Below are 22260 nucleotides of genomic sequence, written 5' to 3'. Positions count from 1 at the left end.
GTGGGCGCAGTTCTATATGTTTTATTTATGATGTGCGGTTTTCTACAGCGCAGACTTGGTCCAAGGGCAACAAAGCGGATAGCACGAGGTTAGATTGCACAAAGTCGCATTTTTTTGTGTCAACTTTTAGGCACAGGGGTTAAGTGAATTCCCCAGAATCACCGGCTGTTTAGACCGATGGCAGCGACGCGAACCTGGTCCCCCAGTTCCAACGCGGCAGGTCTAGCGGTGAGGCCGCCCCGCCACCTTCGCTAGTTCTGAGGTACCGGCTAAACTACAGCGGAAACAGTCGCTAAAGTCGGTGCCAGCGGAAGGAAGGAGAGTGGGGAGTGAGGGAAGGGCAGGGTGTGCACACTCTTAACCCTAAAGTGCTCTGCACTGACACTTACTAAGGTCGGGCACAAACCTGCTCTGAAACCCCAGGATTTCTGCCACTGTTGAGGAACTTTCTTCGCAAGGAAGCCTGAAGGCCCTGGTTGCAGCTTTTCCAGATTAAGTTGCTCTTTTGAATTCTCAGCCTCCTATGAAGAGACACTGGCCCTTAAATAGCATGTCTGGTAGCTTGGCTTTAACAGCCTCATCTACATATGGTGATATGACATTTCCCGTGGCCATGGAGCCGGCAACCGCCTCCACTAAGTCTAACTCGATTTGCAGGGACTGCCACTCTGAATCAAGGGTCTGAGAGATTCCTGCATGAGAGGAGTCTAGGGATGGCAAGGGTGGCCACCTTCCAAAGTGCTTGGGAATAACTGGCCAATGTGCAACTGGCTTTTGTGGCAGCACCATAACTGCATGACCAAACTGTGGACAGAAGAACGAGTTACTTACCTTCGGTAACGACTTTTCTGGTGGATACATTAGCTACCTGTGGATTCCTCACCTAATGAATACTCCCATGGCGCCAGCATTCGACGGAAATCTTCTTACTAGTCTCTGCACGTCGACGAGGACGTCACTCTAGCCCACGCGACGCCGTCTGACGTCATACAGGCAATAAGAGGTCCTCGACGACGTGCGGACGTCAGTACCAATCATTTTTTACGTGCATGAGAACAACCAGGCAATGCAATGAAAGAGCAAGGCAACATCCCATTACATTGTAAAAATACACAACATTGCATGAATAACTGTAAATCTTTTATATATATATATAACTCTCTTTTTAAAATATATATATACACATCAAGTATATACACAAAGATATATACATATATACATATATATAAATATAATATACAACATCTATTGCACCCTCAAAGACCAAGAGGAGCGTACTCAAGGATTACTTGGTAAGACCAGAAAGGCAACGGGGAGGCGGGTGGGACCGTGAGGAATCCACAGGTAGCTAATGTATCCACCAGAAAAGTCGTTACCGAAGGTAAGTAACTTGTTCTTCTGATGGATACAACTACCTGTGGATTCCTCACCTAATGAATAGAGTCCCAAAGCAGTACCACGCCCGGCGGTGGGTGCCTAAATGGTCAAACCAAGAAATCCTGCAGCACTGACCGTGCAAAATGGCCGTCCCTTCTAACCTCAGAATCCAAACAGTAATGTTTTGCAAAAGTGTGAAGGGACGACCAAGTTGCGGCCTTGCAGATGTCGACCACAGGAACACCTCTGGCCAAGGCCGAAGTGGCCGACTTAGCTCTGGTGGAATGAGCTCTAATGCCCTCAGGAGGATCCTTCTTTGCCAAAGAGTAACAGATTTGAATGGAAAGAACAACCCACCTGGATAGTGTTCTCTTGTGGACTGCCTTTCCTCTCCTCTTGCCCACGTATCCAATAAACAGCTGATCCTCCAGCCTGAAATCCTTTGTTCTATCAATAAAGAAGCTCAACGCTCTCTTTGGGTCCAGACGGTGCAGTCTTTCTTCCTCTTTGGAAGGATGAGGCGGAGGATAGAACGTGGACAAAGTAATTGCCTGAGCCAAATGGAAGGGTGAAACAACCTTCGGGAGGAAAGCAGCCTTGGTCCTCAACACCACCTTATCCCCATAAAAAGTTGTATAAGGGGGCTTTACTGATAAGGCCTGCAACTCACTCACTCTCCTTGCTGATGTTATAGCTATCAGGAAGACTGTTTTTAAAACCAAATACCTTAAGGGGCAAGAATGCATAGGTTCAAAAGGGGACCCCATAAGGAAAGTCAGGACCAAGGACAAATCCCATTGCGGCATAACAAATGGCTTTGGAGGATATTTATTTAGAAGACCTTTCAGGAATCTGATAACAATAGGGGATTTAAATAAAGATGGTTGGTCTGGAAGACATATGAAGGCTGACAAGGCCGATAAATAACCCTTAATGGTAGCCACTGCACAACCTTTCTGCGCTAGAGACAGAGCAAAAGACAAAACGTCCGATAGATGAGAATGCAAAGGATCAATCTGCCTCTCTCCACACCACGCAACAAATTTAGACCATCTATTAGCGTAGATAGATTTAGTGGAGTGTCGCCTGGCCGCTAATATAACATCCACTACCTCAGGCGGGAGAGAGAAGGAACTCAGGTTGCCCCGTTCAATCTCCAGGCATGTAGGTGCAGACTCTGGAGGTTGGGGTGTAGAACCTGCCCCTGCGACTGCGAGAGGAGGTCTGCCCTGAAAGGGAGACGGAGCGGAGGGCACATTGAGAGTTGGAGAAGGTCGGAGTACCATACCCTCCTTGGCCAATCCGGAGCTATTAGGATGACTAGAGCCCGGTCCTGGCGAATCTTCCTCAATACTCGAGGAATCAAGGGTATGGGAGGAAACGCGTAAAGCAACTGGCCGCACCAGGTTATTTGAAACGCGTCCCCCAACGCTCCCTGCATCGGATACTGGAGGCTGCAGAACAACGGACAATGCGCGTTCTCTCAAGTGGCAAACAGATCTACCCGAGGAAACCCCCACCTCTGGAAGATTAAACAGACTTGATCTGGATGGAGACGCCACTCGTGGTCTGCCGAGAAATGGCGACTGAGACTGTCCGCACGCACGTTCAAGACTCCGGCCAGATGGTTTGCTATCAAGCAAATCTGATGGTCCTTTGCCCAGGACCATAGTCGAAGAGCTTCTCTGCAGAGAAGGTACGACCCCACTCCTCCCTGCTTGTTTATGTACCACATCGTGGTAGTATTGTCCGTTAGAACCTGTACCGACTGACCACGAAGGGAAGGGAGGAAGGCCTTGAGAGCCAGACGTACAGCCCGTAACTCTAACAGATTGATGTGAAACATCTGTTCCTCTGGAGACCAAAGACCTTTGATCTCCAGATCCCCCAGATGAGCTCCCCACCCTAGAGTGGAAGCATCCGTTATGACTGTGGCCACTGGTGGCGACTGCTGGAACGGCTTTCCTTGTGAAAGATTGTTGCTTGCAATCCACCACTTCAAATCCACAGCAGCATCTCTGGAGATCTTGACAGTACCCTCTAGATCCCCTTTGTGTTGAGACCACTGCCTTCGGAGGCACCACTGAAGAGCCCTCATGTGCCAGCGAGCATGCGTGACCAACAGAATGCAGGAGGCAAAAAGACCGAGCAGGAGAAGGACCTTGAGGACTGGAACTACCGCTCCATTTTGAAACATTGGAACCAAATCCTGAATATCTTGAATCCACTGAGGCGGAGGAAAGGCCCGACCCAATGTTGTATCCAGTACTGCCCCTATGAACAGGAGGCGCTGAGAGTGCCCTAGGTGAGATTTGGGCTCGTTCACCGAAAAACCCAGGTCGAACAACAACTGGGTTGTTGACTGCAGATGATGCGACACAAGCTCCGGGGACTTGGCTTTGATCAACCAATCGTCCAAGTAAGGGAATACTGCTATCCCCTTCCTTCTGAGTTCTGCCGCAACCACCGACATCACCTTCGTGAAGACTCGAGGTGCTGAAGTAAGACCAAACGGAAAGACCGCAAACTGATAGTGTTGCGATCCCACCACAAACCGGAGATACTTCCTGTGTGACTTGAGTATCGGGATATGAAAGTAAGCATCCTGCAAGTCGACAGACACCATCCAGTCTTCCTTGTTCAACGCCAAAAGCACCTGTGCTAGGGTCAGCATCTTGAATTTTTCCTGCTTGAGGAACCAATTCAAGATCCTCAGGTCCAGAATTGGTCTCAAACGACCATCCTTCTTGGGAATCAGGAAATACCTTGAGTAACATCCTCGACCCCTTTCCTGCTCTGGGACCAACTCCACCGCGCCCTTGGAAAGGAGGGCTTGTACCTCCTGTTCTAGCAACAGGAGGTGTTCTTCTGAACAATAAGAAGGGCGGGCGGGATGAGGGGCGGGAACTCCCGAAAGGGAAGGGTGTAGCCTTTTCCCACAATACTGAGAACCCAAGTGTCCGTTGTAACAGTCTTCCATTTGGTGAGAAAATGCTGTAATCTTCCCCCTACAGGAGAGGAGTGAGTGGGAAATGGTGGAAGCCTAAGGCTGCTTCCCCTGCTGCACCCCGCCAGAGGATGAGGAAGAGGCAGAGTGCTGCTGAGAGGCTCCTCTGGTGCGAACCCTACCTCTCCCCCTGAAAGATCTATAGGGATGGGAAGAGGCAGGTTGCTGATATCTTCCCCGAAAGGAAGAGGAGGAAGAGCCACGCCCAAATCCACGAAACCTCCTGAAAAATCTGGAAGAGGCCGTGGAAGAAGGAGCTTGGAGCCCTAACGACTTAGCCGTGGCCCTGCTTTCCTTAAAACGTTCCAAGGCCGAATCAGCCTTGGCTCCAAACAGTTTGTCCCCATCAAACGGGAGATCCAACAATGTGGACTGTACATCTGCAGAAAAACCCGAGTTACGGAGCCAGGCCTGTCTCCTTGCCACCACAGTTGTGCCCATTGCTCTGGCTACCGAGTCGGTGGTATCCAGTCCCGTCTGGATAATCTGGGTCGCAGCAGCCTGGGCATTTGAGACAAGATCCAAAAGACCCTGGGGAAGCTCTGTAAACGATGAGGAAATGTCATCCATCAGAGCATGAATATACCTCCCCAGGATACAGGTTGCATTGGTGGCTTTTAACGCCAGACTGCAGGACGAAAAAATCTTCTTCGACTGCGCCTCTAGCTTCTTTGAATCTCTGTCCCCAGGCACCGTCGGGAAAGAACCAGGCGCTGACTTGGATGAACAGGAGGCCTGCACCACCAAGCTCTCCGGCGTAGGGTGCCTAGATAGAAACCCAGGGTCAGTCGGAGCCGCCCGATACCTCCTGGCCACGGCTCTGTGAACTGCTGGGGAAGATACCGGCCTCTTCCACACCTCTAACACCGGATCCAGCAGAGCGTCATTAAATGGCAACAGAGGCTCAGCCGCAGCTGAGGCCGGATGTAGCACCTCTGTTAAAAGGTTTTGTTTAGCCTCCACCACCGGCAAAGGCAGGTCCAAAAAACTAGCTGCCTTCCGTACCACTGCATGAAAGGAAGCAGCCTCCTCAGTATATTCCCCAGGGGACGAAAGATCCCACTCAGGGGAAGTGTCCAGCCCACTGGCCGACTCCAGTCCACGCAGCCCATCACCGAGTCCTCTAGCTCTCCTTCCTCCAGGGCTCGTAGGTACTCCTGCTCTTCTAATACACGGAGAGCACGTCTCCTGGAATGAAGTCGTTGTTCAATACGCGGAGTCGACAATGCCTCCGCCGAAGTCGAAGATCGGCGCCGATCTTCAGAAGCCACCGACGCCACGTCCGGCGCCACAGGTAACTTCGGCGCCGACAAAAGAGCAGCTGAAGCAGATGGACCCACCGGAGTCACAGGCCGAAATCCCGACGTCGACGGGATGGAAATCCCCGGGGCCAATCCTTCTGAAGCCACCGGAGCGGCCACCGGCGCCGACACTGGCGCCGAGCCCACGTTCCCAAAAGGAAGAAAGGGCATAGAGGGTGCCGGCCGAAGAGGCGCAGGATCACCCAAAGAAAAGGCCCAGCCGGAGCACCCCCTGGAGCCATCTGTTGGAAGATGGCATACATCGCATTCAAGAATGCGGAACTATCGGCTCCAGGGGTGGGAAAAGCCGGATACTGAGGTGCCTGTCTCGGAGGCGACCCCGACGCCGGCCTCGACGTCTGCGCCGGAGAAAACACCTGAGGCTCCAATACCTCAATCACCGACGCCTGTCCAGGTGAAGTTGGAGACGCCGGAGAGGGCAACGGCGTCGAAGGATGCGGCGTAACCGTGGGACTGATCTCCCATGTCCTTCGGCGCCGATCCGAAGACCTGGAACGAGTCTCCTTCGAATGACGCCGAGATTCTCTACGGCGCCGGGAGTCTCGATGACGCCGATGTCTTGGAGAAGAAGACTTCTTGTGATGCTTCTCCTTCGATTTAGCCATAAACAGCTTCGCCTCACGTTCCTTGAGGGCCTTTGGATTCATGTGCTGGCATGAATCACAAGTCGAGACGTCGTGGTCGGAGCTCAAACACCAAAGGCAATCGGAATGAGGATCCGTCACCGACATCTTGCCTCCACACTCACGACAAGGCTTAAATCCAGACTTTCTCTGCGACATTATTACCACAGCGAAAGACTACGCAGCAAAAATACACTGTAACCAAAAAAGTAACAGTTGCTCCCTCGAAGATAACCGTTTCGAATGCACGGAAAAAAGGGAACTGACGTCCGCACGTCGTCGAGGACCTCTTATTGCCTGTATGACGTCAGACGGCGTCGCGTGGGCTAGAGTGACGTCCTCGTCGACGTGCAGAGACTAGTAAGAAGATTTCCGTCGAATGCTGGCGCCATGGGAGTATTCATTAGGTGAGGAATCCACAGGTAGTTGTATCCATCAGAAGAAGGCAGGTTTGAAGCGATCGGCCTCAGTTTTATGGATGTGGATCATAGCAGGGCAGGGGTGGACTGAGGTTTGTCCAAGTTTCTTTGATAAAAGAGAGTAAAGCCTCATTTAAGGGCAAAATAGATCTTGTACTGTTATTTTTTTATCAGGCAAGGTCTTCTTGGGGGGGCGGGGGGGTGATTGGTTGCTCTGTGTTCATGCGGATTTCTAAAGTTTCCATTGTATGCTGAATAACAGCTGAAAATGAGCCTGTATGGCAGAGATTGAACCCGTTACACCTGGGGAATTCCACCTTAAAAGAGGTGTCCAAACAACGCGCATTCTGGAAGTTGGCCAGAAAGCTAGTGTCACTCTGCGGAGGAGGAAGCAAACCTCTGCATCATCGTCGCTCTCATCCCTAAAAATCGTCACAATCTCGAAATGCAGTGTATTGGAGATAAACCCATATAGGTCATGCATCTAGCCTATGGATTCCTCCTTGACTATTGGAGGATTCAAGGGGCCCAATCTCCTTTAGATAACAAGTTGATCTTTCCTGAAAAGAAATAAGATCAGTCATCGGATCTTATACCAACTCTGGTGGAGCCCGGAACAAGTGCAGCCACCAGTGCTGAAGCCCTGGTTTCTGCATTAATACCGGAGGAAACACGAGTGCACTTGAAGTAATGGGTTCTGAATGCCTCGGGCCAAGGTCAGAGCATAAAGAACCTTTGCGATCTGTGGGAGTGAGCCAGAAGCCGTGATGACTTTTGGCAATTTATCGATCTGCTCCTGAGAGGGTTCCAGCAGGAGAAACATTTAGCTGTGATATGATAAATTGAAGCAAGGATGCTTCAAAAGACAAATCCATGTCTCAAAATGCCTCCTTGGATCTCTTGGGCTTCTTTCTGTTTTTGGTGAGTGGAGGAAGAGTAATGGCTCCATTTGTGTCTACCCTGATGTCACTTGGGAGAATGGCTCCTCCAATGCAAAGCCCATCACTTCTCCTTAAGTGCAAAGATGATGTTTGTGTGCCTCTTCCTAATGGCCTAAGACTGCATAAGCGCACACAAGTTACTGGTCAACGCAGCAACAGGCCCAAACACCCCACAAAGTATTTGAGGGGATCTGACACTGGCAAGTGTTTTCAGCAGCTCTCTTGAAACGAAGCCCCATTACCTATGGGGTGACAAAGTTTAAGACGAATTTGAGGGGAAAAAAAAAAACTTAAAGAGAAAGTAAGGACCAACAAAATCTCGAGGGTCCACAACCCAATCCTGAAGAGGCATGGAAATGTGGATCTGGCATCCACTGGCTCCCATGGTACCTTACATGTGCACCCAGTGTCATTTTCGGTGGTGTCATGTAGCTTCATCGATATTGCTGTACAAGGCACATGGCCCTGGTTTCATGCTGCTATTGGAAAATGTTCTTCATCCCTTGCACAACGAAGCAGGATGTCCAGTCCTGTACTGTAGGAGACTGGCCTGTTTTGTAGTGGGTACCTAAGGTACTTACACCTTATACCAGGTCCACTTATCCCCTGTTAGTGAGATGTAGGCAGTGTCTAGAAGCCAGGCTCTCTAGAGCTAAAAGACATGCAAAGTTCATGCAATACCACTGTAGTCACACAGTACTCACAAGAAAATACTCAGTGTTTCAAAAATAAAGGTACTTTATTTTGGTGAAAAAAACGCCAAAAATACCATAGAGACTATACTCCCTTAGGAGGTAAGTAATACACAAAACAGATACAACAGTAGGCAGAAATAGCTGTAAAAACAGTTAGAAAACAGTGCAAATAGTGAAAATCACAATAGTTAGAAATGGGCCTGCAGGGAAACACAAACCATATACTAAGTGGAATGCGAAAGTTGGTTTCCCACCTAGGCAAGTGTAGTGTGTAGAGGGGCACTGGGAGTTTTAGAAAACACCCAAGGTAAGTAATAGAACCCACCCCAGAGCCCAGCAAAAGCAGGAGTAAATCACAGTAACTTTCCTTGAACACATAAGAACACAAGAAAGAAGATTATGCAAGAACCAGAAGAGACTGCAAGACACCTACGATGGAATCCTGGACCTGAAGACCTGTGGAAGAAGGGGACCGAGTCCAAGAAGCACTGAAGATTCCAGGGAGAACAGGAGCCCCTGCTAACCCGGATGAAGGTGCAAAAAAAGAACCACTAGTGAAGAACAACAGTCAGTACTGCCCCCAAGAAGACAGATGCGGGTTCCTGGTTGGTGCAGAAGGTGTCTCACGCCGAATGGATGATTGCAATCTGATTTGCGGCGCTGTATTCCGCCAACAAACCTTGGTACACCCAAAGCTCGCAGTTAGCGGAAAATGGCGCTGCCCAGGACCAGGAGGGACCTGGTGGACTCTACCTAGGAGGGGGAGCCAGAGGGGACTCAGCAACTCAGAAAGCCCTCAGAAGACCAGGTAGTGCTCACAGGAGTTCCACAGCACAGGGACAAAAAAGGTACAAAAGAAGGCCCACGCAGCACTACAACAAAGGGTCCCACGCCACCGGAGAACCACTCAGTAAGCTCTGCGTCACAGGAAGGAGTGCTGGGGGCAGGAGCTGCATGGTGCACGAAGAAGTTTGTAGAAGGATGGCAACAAGCCTTGGCAACTGCAAAACATGCAATGCACTGGGGTACTGTCTTGTTTGGGGTGGCAAGCTCTTATCTACACGAAAGTTGGACAGTTGGACATCAGGACCACTTCAGTCCACCACCCGTGATGCAGGATCCAAGCAGCTTGTCAGGAGAGGGGTCCCATACAACTGGTCGTCATGCAGAGAGGTGCCTGCTGAAGCAGGGGAGTGACTCCTTCACTCAAAGGGAGATTCCTTTGTTCTTCTGGTGCAGACTGAAGACAGGCTGTCCTCTGAGGATGCACAACCGGAAAACAGTTGCAGTTGCTGGCAGGAGCTGAAATTACAATGTTGCAGAAGTCATCTTTGCTTCTTTGTTGCAGGTTCTTTGTTGCAGTTGTGGAGTTCTTGGAGGGTCCAGATGCAGTTTCTTCGGTAAGAAGGTGAAGTAAAGGATAGAGAGGATTCCTGCTGGAGTCTTGCAATCCGAATCTGAAGAACCACCCAGAGTGCCCTGCCAACTTGGAATCCAAGATGGCAAAACCCAGGGACCCTCTCTCTGGAGGAGCTCTGAGCACCACCCCTGGGGTGGAGATGGACAGGGGAGTGGTCACTCCCCTTTCCTATGTCCAGTTTCGCGCCAGAGCAGGGACTTGGGGGTTCCCTTCAAAGCATTTCAAGGAGGCTTGGGGAAGCTACCCCTCCCAAACCCGTAACACCTATTTCCAAAGGGAGAGGGTGAAACACCCCTCTGCCAAAGGAAATCCTTTGTTCTGCCTTCCTAGGCTTGAGCTGCTCAAACAACAGGAGGGCAGAAACCTGTCTGAGAGGTGGCAGTAGCTGGGGCTGCCTGGAAAACCTCAGAAGGCTGTAATGGCAATACTGGGGGTCCTCTTAGGAGCGCTCAGAGTGCATGGAATCATTCAACCAATGCTTGCAAAACCATTGGGGTATGATTCCAACATGTTTGATACTAAACATGCCTATGTTCGGAGTTACCATTATGTAGCTGGACATTGGACATTATGTCCAGTACACACGTAAAACGGCGTCCCCACACTCACAAAGTCTGGGAAAATGGTCCTGGAGGTCGTGGGAGCACCTCTGATAGTGCAGGGGTGCCCTCACACACAGGTACTCTGCACCCTGCCCTCACGGCTGAAGGGCCTGCTATAGGGGTGACCTATGAGTGACCTGGTGCAATGTAAATGGCAGTGAAAGGGTGCATGCACCTTTTCACGCAGGCTCAAATGGCAGTCCTGCAGAAGCCTTTGCATGGGCTCCCTATGGGTGGCAAAAGAAATGCGTCAGCCCATAGGGATCACCTGGAACCCCAATGCCCTGGGTACCTAGGTACCATGTACTAGGGACTTATAAGCAGGCACCAGTATGCCAATTGTGGATGAAATACTGGATTACCAGTATCCTATAACCATAATTTAAGGGGGAGAGCATAACTACTGGAGTCCTGATTAGCATGTTTCCAGTAGACACAGTCAAACACACTGACAAACATGCCAAAAGTGGGGGTAACCATGCTAGAAAAAGGCTACTTTCCTACATGTACCAATCGCGCATGCTTTTTGGGACACTGTGATACTCGCAATTATGTTAAGTAACATCCCTTGCAAGTTTTACGGGGTACAAGAAAGGTGGAGGTTCTGTATTATATCAATCCATGCACAGTTTAGGGGTCACTGTGGTAATGTTCTGCATGTAGGAACACTTACAAGCTAATGGGAAGAAATTGTGATCATAAACGTTCTGGCAAGTAACAACCCTGGTTACAGAGGGCACTGATTTTCATGTCATGCAACATCCTTACTTTGTGTAGAGGTGCACTGATACTAGAAGGTCAGTTATGTTACAACCCTTGTATAGTTTATCTAGCTCTACAATATTGGAAATACTGTTGCTTGAAACCTTCATGAGATTTAGAAAAGGCATTTTGATTGTATGGTTCTCCTATGTAACAACGCCTTTATGGTTTAGAAGGGCACTTCGATCCCAGAGTTCCCATCATGTAGCAACACGTGTGGTTTAGGAGAGCACTGATTTGGGAGAGCCTTTGCACAGTTCACATGGGCCTTTAAAAACCCCTGTATTCTAGCTAAAACCCTGCTTGGTTTAGAAAGGACCCTATGTCATGTCGGTGCTGCCTCATTATACTTCAGTTTAGATGGGACACTGTATTGCTAATAGTGTTGTCATGCCCATAAGTTGAGAATTTGTGAATCTCCTTCATAAAATTAATACCAAACAGAATAATTCAGTTGACTAGTTAGTAATCTGAATCATAGAAGCTGGTGGGTTCTGAGGCATCATAGGACATTTTAGCAAAGTCAAGTCACTAACTTCTAAAAACTTTCATTATCTAAAAATATGGGCATCAAAGTGTTTGTCGGAGTCACTCATCCATGTACTAGATTATAACTGGCGGTTTAAACAGCGATATCTACTGTATCAAATTGTAGAGAACCTGTTTGTCATAATAAGAACTCTGACATCTTGATATTAAATGTGAACATGACTGGAAACAGCAGAGCCAGCCTTACCTGGTGAAGCGTACTCCGCACACCTCGCAGGCAAATGGCTTCTCACCGGTGTGTGTGCGCATGTGGCGTGGCATTTTTCCGGCACCATGAATAATCTTGTGGCACACACGACATTCCTGAGGCACCTGGGATCGCCTTTTCCGTACAAGCTTGTCGACGCCGTCCAGCAACTCTGCCGCCAGTGCAGGATCATGGAGAGGATTCAGATAGCCAGCATCCTCCAGGTCCATCGGGTCATCATCCGACACCTCATCAGGTGGGGAAAGAGGAGGCAGCGGTGGCTGTAGTGGGGGTGGGGTGGGCCGCCCATCAAAGGACCGCTCCAGGTCATAGTTCAGGCTGTTTTCATTGCTGACCAGGTTCAGTGGAGAGTGGTTTCGCTCTTCACGTAAGGGGCTGCGGTCATCGTCCTCATCTTCATCAAACAGTGGGATGGGAAAATGGCGGCTCAGAAAGGGCGCATTGTGGAGGATATGGTTATTTGGACGAGATGGTTTGACTTGCAAAAACTGGTGTTGCTTCTTGCGGCGGCGGGGAATGATGCTTCTCATAGGCTCCTGTGGCAGAGGGGATGGTGCTGGTGGTGGGCTGGCGGCCCGCACTTCTCCATTTTGCCTAGCGGCAAACTCAGCCAAGTACCGCTCGGCCTTCTCATAGTCTATTCCATCAGCGTCAATGCCTGCATCGCCAGGCCTGTCAACGCTGCACTGCAGGATTTCAGCACAGGCCTCAACCACACAAGGAATATCAAGCAGTTTGGCAGCCCGCAGGACTTCACGCATGTTGGAGTTGCTGATTGTCAACGTGGCAGTATATGCAAACTCCAGAAGGGCACCAAGAGCATCAGGCTGTAGGAAGTCCAACTCACAGACACTGTGAGCGGTGCCTGGAGACCCAGAGGTGAAGAGCTTCTTAAAGTAGTGGCTGGAGGCAGCCAGCACAGCTCGATGTGTGCGGTACTCCAGGCCCTGGGTCTTAAGGGTGATGTCACACAGGACACCCCGATGTCGCTGCTCATTTAACCCACTCAGTAAGTCGCTGCTGTACTCTGGGAATGGAATACCTATCAACTCATCCTCTGGGCTTCCCATCGTCACCTGTTGGAGAGGAAAACAAACACAGGCCCGTAAGTGACTGCCACACTGTAGATTAAATCTCAAGAAAACAACTGTTAAGCAAAGGACTAAAATGTAAAAGACAACATATTCTTGGGACTCAGGAGGCAAGCAGTTTCAGTTATTCAAGATCAGAGTGGCTGCCCCGTAGAAAACAATATCTGGATTCTACAATCCAGAAGAGACCAGACAAGCACACAAAGCTGTGAGTCAATAATATTTTCGTAAATGTTTGTTATGAGTTTCCAGGTTAACTGTCCATGAGGGGTGAGAGACATAAGTCCAGTGTGCCAGGACCTTGAATTTGAAACTCACACTCTTAGAATGGAATAGATGACCACCTATGATTCTGAAGATACCTCAAGACCTTTTTCTTATCACTGATGGCAAAGCCATGCCAGGTATCATACCAGCCACACAAGTCTGTAAACAGACAGACGTGGCACACAACACTGTCCACAATAAACCTGGCACTCCTTGGGAATAAAGAACAGCATCAAGCTGACTACTCATCCATTACAAATGCAGGAAGTCTCCCCAGGAACGAAGGACAAATTCACGAACAAAACACTATCCATGAAAATACACGGAAGACTACATAGGGATAAGGGACAGAGTTACGTCAACAGTCCCATCTTTGACAAACACTACAGGCTCCCTAGTTTTAAAGGACACACATAAGCAAGCAACAAATTCACAACAAACCATACATCCACCAAGGGATAAAGGGCTAACTCAGATACATAAGGCATTCATGAAAACCCATGCAAGTCTATTTATGGATGAAGGACAATCAAGCACGCAACACTATTCATGAGAAATGTTGAAAGTCTACTTAGGTTAAAGGACAGACTTACACAACCAATCGGCTATAATAAATGCTGCATGCCAGTTTCGGGTGGGGGAAATATCAAGCACACAAGCCATCCGTGACAAACCACGCAAGTCAGTTTAAGGATAAAGAACGGACTGAAGCACACAACACTACCATGACTCCCCATTTAGGTCCACTTATGGAGAGCAGGCAGACTCAAATACACAACGCATCAATGACAAAATGGGCAAGTCCATTTAAAGACGATATACAGCTTTGAGTACCTATGACAAAGATTGCAAACTTTACAAACCTGCTCCGGGAACAGACACAGAATCAAAGACACAATGCTGTCCATTGCTAATTGTGTAGGTCTACATAAAGGTAACATTCAGCTTCAAGCAAACACACCCAAGACACAACATGAAAGCCTACTTAGAGATAAATGAAAACTATGTCCACTGAAAACAATGCAATAAAACGCCTACAAGCTAATTGGTTTTGTAGTGTTACAGGATATTAAAGACACTGTACATTCAGATCCAAGTGGAATCCCTTTCCGAGTAGAAACTGTTCTACTCTTGCCTGTTCAGAAGTCAATCTACTCTCTCTCCATTAAGGAAGGGACATTAAAAGCCATCATAGCTGCTGCCACCTGGAGGAGCTGTCACTCTCCTCTCCTCAGCCAGCCCTGCAAAAATCCTATTCTCTCCTCTTCACAATGACGCAATAGAAGATACCCTACTGCCATCCTAGTACCAGAAAGTCATGCAAGTTATCTGACTCCGCCCTTACCAGAAGACAGTAACAAAATATATCTCATTATACCCCGGACATAACAAAAAAAACAAGAAATAGTGGAAATTTTCTATGCTTCCCCCACCCAGAAAGCAGCCATCTAGCTTTCCATGCACTCCCACACCTCCAAATGCCACATTCCAAAGAGAACTGAGGATCACCTAAACAAGACCGGATCTCACTTGTCCCACGCACTGACCTACGATGCATGGCTGCTCAATGGTACTACTGAAAGCCTTGCGATAATTGACACTGGGGTACGATAAGCCCCCCCACAGACGAGTGCTGTAATCCTCTGGAGATAAAATACACAGCTAGCCCAAACCCTTCTGCATTCTCTCCTGGAGTGGCAGCTATACTCCGTGGCCAAAAAGGCCTTGAATCCTCCACTGCAGAGAAATTAGGTTTCTGGCAAGGCATTACCTGCATGGAAGTGGAGTGGCTGGATTGGACTCCGACTCTCTACCTGCTAGGGAGAATGTGTAGTTGCTGAGCTTGTGGCAGGTGGTCAGCAAGAAAAGTGACAGACTTGTTGGGTCTGAGGATCTTTATCTGCAAGAAAGAGGCAGACTGGAAGTGCCTAAGTATCCTTCTCTAAATTCAGTCTATAATTCTACATATCAAAGGTATGGCTTAAACATAAACGGAGACATGTGAGGTGGCCTGTACAGCCTTCTGCACATCTTGCCTGTCTGGAACCTATGGTCTTTCCTGTGTCCTGTTCATTAAACATGTTCTGGACAGAAGGCTATCTGCACTCGCTGCCTTTCAAAAGCATATTCCGAGAGGTTAGTCTACCTGTGTTTAGTAGTGATTCAGACCATGCAGCAGCCAGTCACCAGTTACCAAATAACTCAGAGGTGCCATGTTCAGCTCACAACTATTAACGTGAAGGCAGCCTTCAGGGTTCCACAGTACATTCGCTCCATTATAGTGAGCGATTAAAAATAACTTTAACACCAATGCTAAGCAGTATATATATGTTCGATGGCATGTGTAGCTGTAGATACACCTGCATTGCATAAGTCCGCCATCTAGTGTTGAGCTCGGAGTGTTACCAGTTGTTTTTCTTCTAAGAAGGTTTTCGAGTCACGTGATCGAGTGACTCCTCCTCTGTGTGATACTGTGCATGGGCATGGAGTCCTTTGTTAGATTGGGAGTCCTTTGTTAGATTGTTTTCTTTCCGCTGTCGGGTTCAGATGTGTTTCCTCGTGTTCCGGTAGGTCTCGGTTCGGTATTATCTGAACTTCTCTCTTCTTTTCTATAAAAGTCGGTATAGTTTTAATCACGTTTTCCAACCTTATAGTCGATCCAAGTGTAATCACTGGGGTTGATTACACACCCTTAGGGGCAACTTCGCCCTTTTTGGGCATACTTCGACATGTTGTAGTCTAACGATGTTAGGCTGATGGAATGGACTCAATTTCGCTTTTGCCCTTGGTGTCACGCCAAATTTCCATACACCGATCAACATTTGGTGTGCAATCTCTGTCTCTCTTCAGATCACAGAGAAGAAAACTGACGCTTGCCGGTCGTTTCGATCCCAAAAGACTCTTAGGGATCAAGAGCGCACCAAATAGAAATGGCGTCCAAGTTGTTAGAACACACTCCCGACATCTTCGTGGACGAACACGCACAAGAAGAATTAGCAAAGCGTGCAACCGTTTCCATTGCAGACTCCGATTCGGAATTCCAATGTCGACAGCCAATCCATCCCACCGGCGCAGTACGTGGGTACATCAGCCCCATCCCATCACCCAAAGACAATTAAAAAGACTTCTGCATTGGTCTGCGGTTCTGCTCTGTATGCGAGCCATAGTCGGACCCGAAAAATACATTCGGCTGACCAACCCTCAGTTTTGGCACCGAAACAAAAGACCAAGGTGCGTTCGGCACACAGCAAACAGCATGCCACATCTGTTTCAGTACTAAGATGAAAATCTGACTCTTCCACCTCGGAGCCGAAAAAAGTAACAGCGCATTCGGAGCTGATATCTTTGGCCCGACTCAAGCATTCGGTATCCAAGCTTCTGGAGCTAAAACCTGTCTGTGGTAGATCTGCTCCAGCTACTGAGGAGTCTTCAGAAATACAGTCCATATTGGAGATTGTGGACGCTAAACAGCGAAAGATCCCTATACATAAGGACACAGGAAGGATCATAGCCTCTCCTCCTCCACCAATCAAAAGAAAATTGACTTTTCATGAAACTTTAGAAGCTTCCCCCCACCTACTAAAGTATTTAAACAAAAGGAGAAACCAAAGCAGCCTTCACCACCACATTCTCCTTTACATCCTGCTTCTCCACCACCTGATACTCCACCACCACCACCTTCACCTACACAGTTCTCAACACAATCCTGTTTCACCACAAAGGGATGATTTGTATAACCCTTAAGAGGATCTAGATCCATGGAAATATATGACACAGATCCCATTCTTCCCAATGATCCCGATTTATACCCTGCAAGGCCATCTCCCCCAGAAAATACCACTTCTCACAATCAGGTTATAGCCAAACAAACTGCGTATCATAATGTACAATTACATACAGATCCCATTGAGGAGGATCTTTATATAACACCTTAACGTCTACTCATAAAGAGTATCAGTGTCTCTCTATGCTCCCAGGCATGCTTAAACATTCCGAAGATATTTTTAAAGAACCAGTAAAATCCAGAATCATTACACCCAGGGTGGATAAAAAATATAAACCTGCACCCTCTGATCCGGTTTTTATTAGAACACAACTACCACCTGACTCTATATTGGTCAGTGCTACAAGAAAGCAAGCCAATAGCCAGTCTACAGGGGATGCTCCTCCTCCAGACAAAGAAAGTCGCAAATTTGATGCAGCAGGTAAAAAAGTGGCAACTTAAGCTGCTAGTCATTGGAGGATTGCAAATGCTCAAGCACTCCTAGCAAGGTATGATATAGCTCACTGGGATCAAATGGAAGGCTTGTTGCAGTATCTTCCACCAGAGCATCAAAAAAGGGCACAACAAATAGTAGCAGAAGGGCAGGCTATTTCCAATAACCAAATCAGATCCACTATAGATGCAGTGAATACAGCAGCAAGGGGTGTCAACACCAGTATCACCATTAGAAGACATGCATGGCTTAGGGCTTCAGGTTTTAAGCCAGAAATACAACAAGTAGTATTAAATATGCCTTTTGATAAACAACATTTATTTGGTCCACAGGTTGATACCACAATAGAGAAGCTCAAAAAGGAGTCCGAAACAGCTAAAGATATGGTTGTGTTATACACGACACCTATGCGGGGAACTTTTCGTAGGCAACAGTTTAGGGGTAGTTTCAAACCATCAACCACAGAACCATCCACATCCCAACAAAAACAAGGGACACACTTCTACAAAAGAAGTTCCTTTCGAGGCTCCTACAGAGGAACTAGGTATAGAGTAAGAGGTGAATCAACCGCTCCTAAAGGTTCATTCACCTCAACAAAACAGTGACTTCTTACACATCAACACAGAGCATACATCTCCTGTGGGAGGAAGACTGGAAATTTGTTTACCCACAGTGGCACAACATTACTAAAGATGAATGGGTTCTATCAATTATCCAACATGGCTATTGTCTAGAACTCATCTCCACTCCACCAAACATTCCCCCCTGTTCAAACAAACTTACTCTGGAACATCTCAATTTATTAAAACAGGAGGTACAATCACTACTACTCAAAGGTGCCATTGAGATAGTACCTATATCCCAACAGGGATCCGGAGTATATTCACTATACTTCCTCATACCAAAGAAAGATGGTACTCCCAGACCAATCTTTGATCTCAGACCCCTCAATCAATACATCCTTTCAGAACACCTTCATATGGTCACTCTACAACTGAAACAGGATTACATGACAGCATTAGATCTAAAAGATGCTTATTTCCACCTTCCCATACATTCAGCACATCAAAAATATCTAAGATTTGTTATAGCAGGAAAGAACTGCCAATTCAAAGTGCTACCATGCAGGATAACAGCACCAATGGTATTCACGAAATGCTTAGCGGTAGTTGCAGCATTCCTCAGAAGACAACACATACATGTCTTTCCGTATCTGGACGACTGGCTCATAGAAGCCAGTACAATTCAAATCTGACAACAACATACACAGTATACCATAGACATCCTATACAATCTAGGATTCACAATCAATTATCACAAATCTCACCTGCAGCCAGCACAGATACAACTGTATCTCAGGGCAATTCTGAACACTCAATCAGGATTAGCATACCCAATGAGGATTCAAGCATTTCGCAATGTAATATCACAACTACAATACAACCACACTTATACAGTAAAGTTGGTGATGAAACTATTAGGAATGATGACTTCATGCATAGCAATAGTACCCAATGCAAGACTGCACATGAGACCACTACAACAGTGTTCTTTCTCAACAATGGTCTCAGGCACAGGGCCACATTCAGGATCTGCTGAGACTTAGCACTCACTCTCTGCAATGGTGGAATCTCACCAACCTATTAAATAAGCAGCCCTTTCAGGACCCTATGCTTCAGACCATAGTCACAACAGATGTATCAATGATAGGTTGGGGAGCTCATCTCAACAACATCACTATACAAGGGGAATGGTATTCAATCCAGCAAACGTATCACATAAACCACTTGGAATTACTAGCAGTATTCCTAGCACTCAAAGCTTTTCAGGCACAAATCACACACAAGACAGTGTTAATAAGGACAGACAATATGACCACAATATATTATCTGCAAAAACAGGGGGAACACACTCATCTCCATTGTCCCTCTTAGCACAGACTCTTTGGAAATGGGCAATTCACAATCATATTCAGTCACTGCCAGAATATATTCCAGGGATACACAATCAACTAGCGGACCTCTTAAGCAGGACACAGCAACAAGTACACAAATGGGAGATTCACCCACAGGTGTTCAACAATACTTCCAAATGTGAGGAACCCCAGACATAGACCTTTCGTCACAAAAGAAAATGCAAAAACTTTGCATCAAGGTACCCACACCCTCAATCAAAGGGCAATGCTCTATGGAACAGTTGTTCAGGGATATTTGCTTACGCCCTTCCACCTCTCCCACTAATTCCATTTCTCATCAAAAAGATTAACCAGACCCCACCATGATACTCATAGCTCCCGAGTGGGCATGTCAGCATTGGCACACAACACTGTTGGATCTGTCTCTAGTACCACATCACAAACTACCAAACAGACCAGATCTGGTGACTCAAAACAAAGGTCAAATCAGACATCCCAATCCAAGTATACTCAACCTGGTGATTTGGCTTCTGAAGTCATAGAAATTGGCTACTTACAGCTTCCATCTGAATGTATGGATATTCTAAAGGAAGCACACAAACCCATAACTAGACAGTGTTATGCAGCTAAATAGAAGCATTTTGTGTACTACTGTCAGTCCAAAAAACATTAACCCACTTAAAGCTTCAGTATATTGTTTGCTATTTGCTACACTTACAAAAAGCAAATCTTGCATACTACTCTATTAGAATCCATTTAATAGCACTAGCTGCTTACCTCTAAAACAGACAACATACTTCCCAGTTTAGGATTCCTGTTATAAAGGCTTTTATGGAAGGTTTCTAAAGGGTTATTCCACTTAGAGCTCCACCAGCTCCTGTCTGGAATCTTAACATTGTACTCACAAGACTTATGGGCCCACCATTTGAACCCATGCTTTCTTGATCTCTTTAGTTTTTATCATGAAAGGTTGCCTTCTTAGTAGCAATCACTTCTTTAAGAAGAGTTAGTGAAATTCAAGCATTCACTTTAGAAGAAGCTTTCTTTCAAATTAATAAAACCAAAAGTGGTTTCACCGTTTCATATCAATCAGTCAGTGGAATTGCGAGTCTTCTTTCCACAGCCAGATTCGGTAGCTGAAAGAGCTTTTCATACCCTTGATGTTAAAAGAGCTCTCCCGTGCTATATAGATAGAACAAAAATTTCTGAAAATCTAAGCAACTCTTTGTGGCATTTCAACAACCACACAAAATTAATCCTATTTCAGAACATGGATTAGCAAAATGGATAGTAAAGTGTATTCAAACTTGGTATCTTAAAGCTGAAAGATGGTTACTAGTAACCCCTAAAGCACATTCCACTAGAAAAAAGGAGCTTCAATGGCATTCTTAGGAAATATACCAATGGCAGATATATGTAAAGCCACATAGTCTACAATACACACATTTACTAAACATCACTGTGTGGATGTGTTATCTCACCAACAAGCAAACTTTGGACAGGTAGGGCTTAAAACGCTTTCAGACTACTCCAACTCCAAACAGGCTAGCCACCGCTTATTTTGGGATGGGACATCTTTTCAGTCTATACAAAGCATGTGTGTCTACAGCTACAAATGCCACTGAACGGAAAATGTAACTTACCCAGTAGACATCTGTTCGTGACATGTAGTCCTGTAGATTCACATGCGCCCTCCCTCCTACCCGGAAGCCTGTGGCCGTTGTAGTAGTATATATTGTAAATATGTGTATACATTCCATGGACATCTCATTTCTTTACAATATATATATGTACATAAACACTTCTACACTCTTTACTTCACCCTCCTGCGGGAAAACAATCTAACAAAGGACTCGATGTCCATGCTCAGTATCACAGAGAGGAGGAGTCACTCGATCCTGTGACTCGAAAACCTTCTTCGAAGAGAAACAACTTGTAACACTCTGAGCCCAACACTAGATGGCAGACTTATGCAAAGCATGTGAATCTACAGCACTACATTCCACGAACCGATGTCTACTGCGTAAGTATCATTTTTAATATAAGTATAGAGGATACATAATGGGTAACTGCAGAACATGATCCGATATCGCAATATGAGGTTCTGTTGGCATCATACACAATAATGCCAACAGCTGGGTGGCTTGTAAAGCTCAACAAAAAAACAAAGATGGCAAAAATAGCACATCTGCGCAAACTATGTTTTATGTATCTTAATAATACATCTTTATTCTGGCCCAAGTCAATGCTTCTTTGAAACAGTGCGAGGTTTATTGAACCAGTAAGTGAAGTACTGGACTGCACTGTATTCTGGAGTAAAAAGAAAAGTACTTAATTATGTAATTAACAATACAGGGTTGCAGATACAGTAGGCTTCAGTTTCTTAAGTAACATTGTGGCTGCTACAGAGACTGCTGAAGGAGCAGCCAGCAAGAGAGAGCGACAGCTGAACCTAATCACAATTAGAATCTTCTGTTTTAATGAAGAGACTGTTGATTAAACAGTAGACGTAGAATTGCTCAAAGACTGCCAGCAATGTTGATCCCAGGTTGAATTTTGCATGTTGGGGTTTTGCTTGGCTCTTACAAATAGTGCTAATTAAACAGTGATCAATGGCAAAGCTCAGAGGCGTTTGAACCTTTTCTTGGAATGTGCGGCTCTCAACGTGCCCTGATTGTAATTTGAATGTTCTAGTTTTGATTAAGCTTTCATAGGAAAGTAGCTAATTAAGCACTAGACAATGATGACGTGCTGCAGAGAGTGTCATTGAGATTAATTTCTGCGAATTATGGAAAGTAACTGACAGTTTCCTGAGAAGTATGGGTTTTTACGCTGCTGCATTTTG

At 46.6% G+C, this 22260-nt stretch overlaps 1 protein-coding gene across 4 annotated transcripts in view; it reads right to left on the bottom strand.

The window, feature by feature from the left end:
• The window catches only part of ZBTB7B (zinc finger and BTB domain containing 7B), a 122977-nt gene that overhangs the window by 7280 nt on the left and 93437 nt on the right, over nucleotides 1-22260 (bottom strand). For all 4 annotated transcript variants that reach the window (XM_069218391.1, XM_069218392.1, XM_069218394.1 and 1 more), the window contains exon 3: nucleotides 11905-13001. In XM_069218391.1, coding sequence (XP_069074492.1) covers nucleotides 11905-12995 — 1091 coding nt within the window. In that variant the 5' untranslated portion in view covers nucleotides 12996-13001. The remainder of the gene's footprint in view (nucleotides 1-11904; nucleotides 13002-22260) is intronic.

The sequence above is a fragment of the Pleurodeles waltl genome, chromosome 12 (assembly GCF_031143425.1).
Source record: "Pleurodeles waltl isolate 20211129_DDA chromosome 12, aPleWal1.hap1.20221129, whole genome shotgun sequence".
Taxonomy (NCBI): domain Eukaryota; kingdom Metazoa; phylum Chordata; class Amphibia; order Caudata; family Salamandridae; genus Pleurodeles; species Pleurodeles waltl.
The sequence above is the reverse complement of the archived record's forward strand: the minus strand, read 5'-3'. Positions and strand labels throughout refer to the sequence as shown.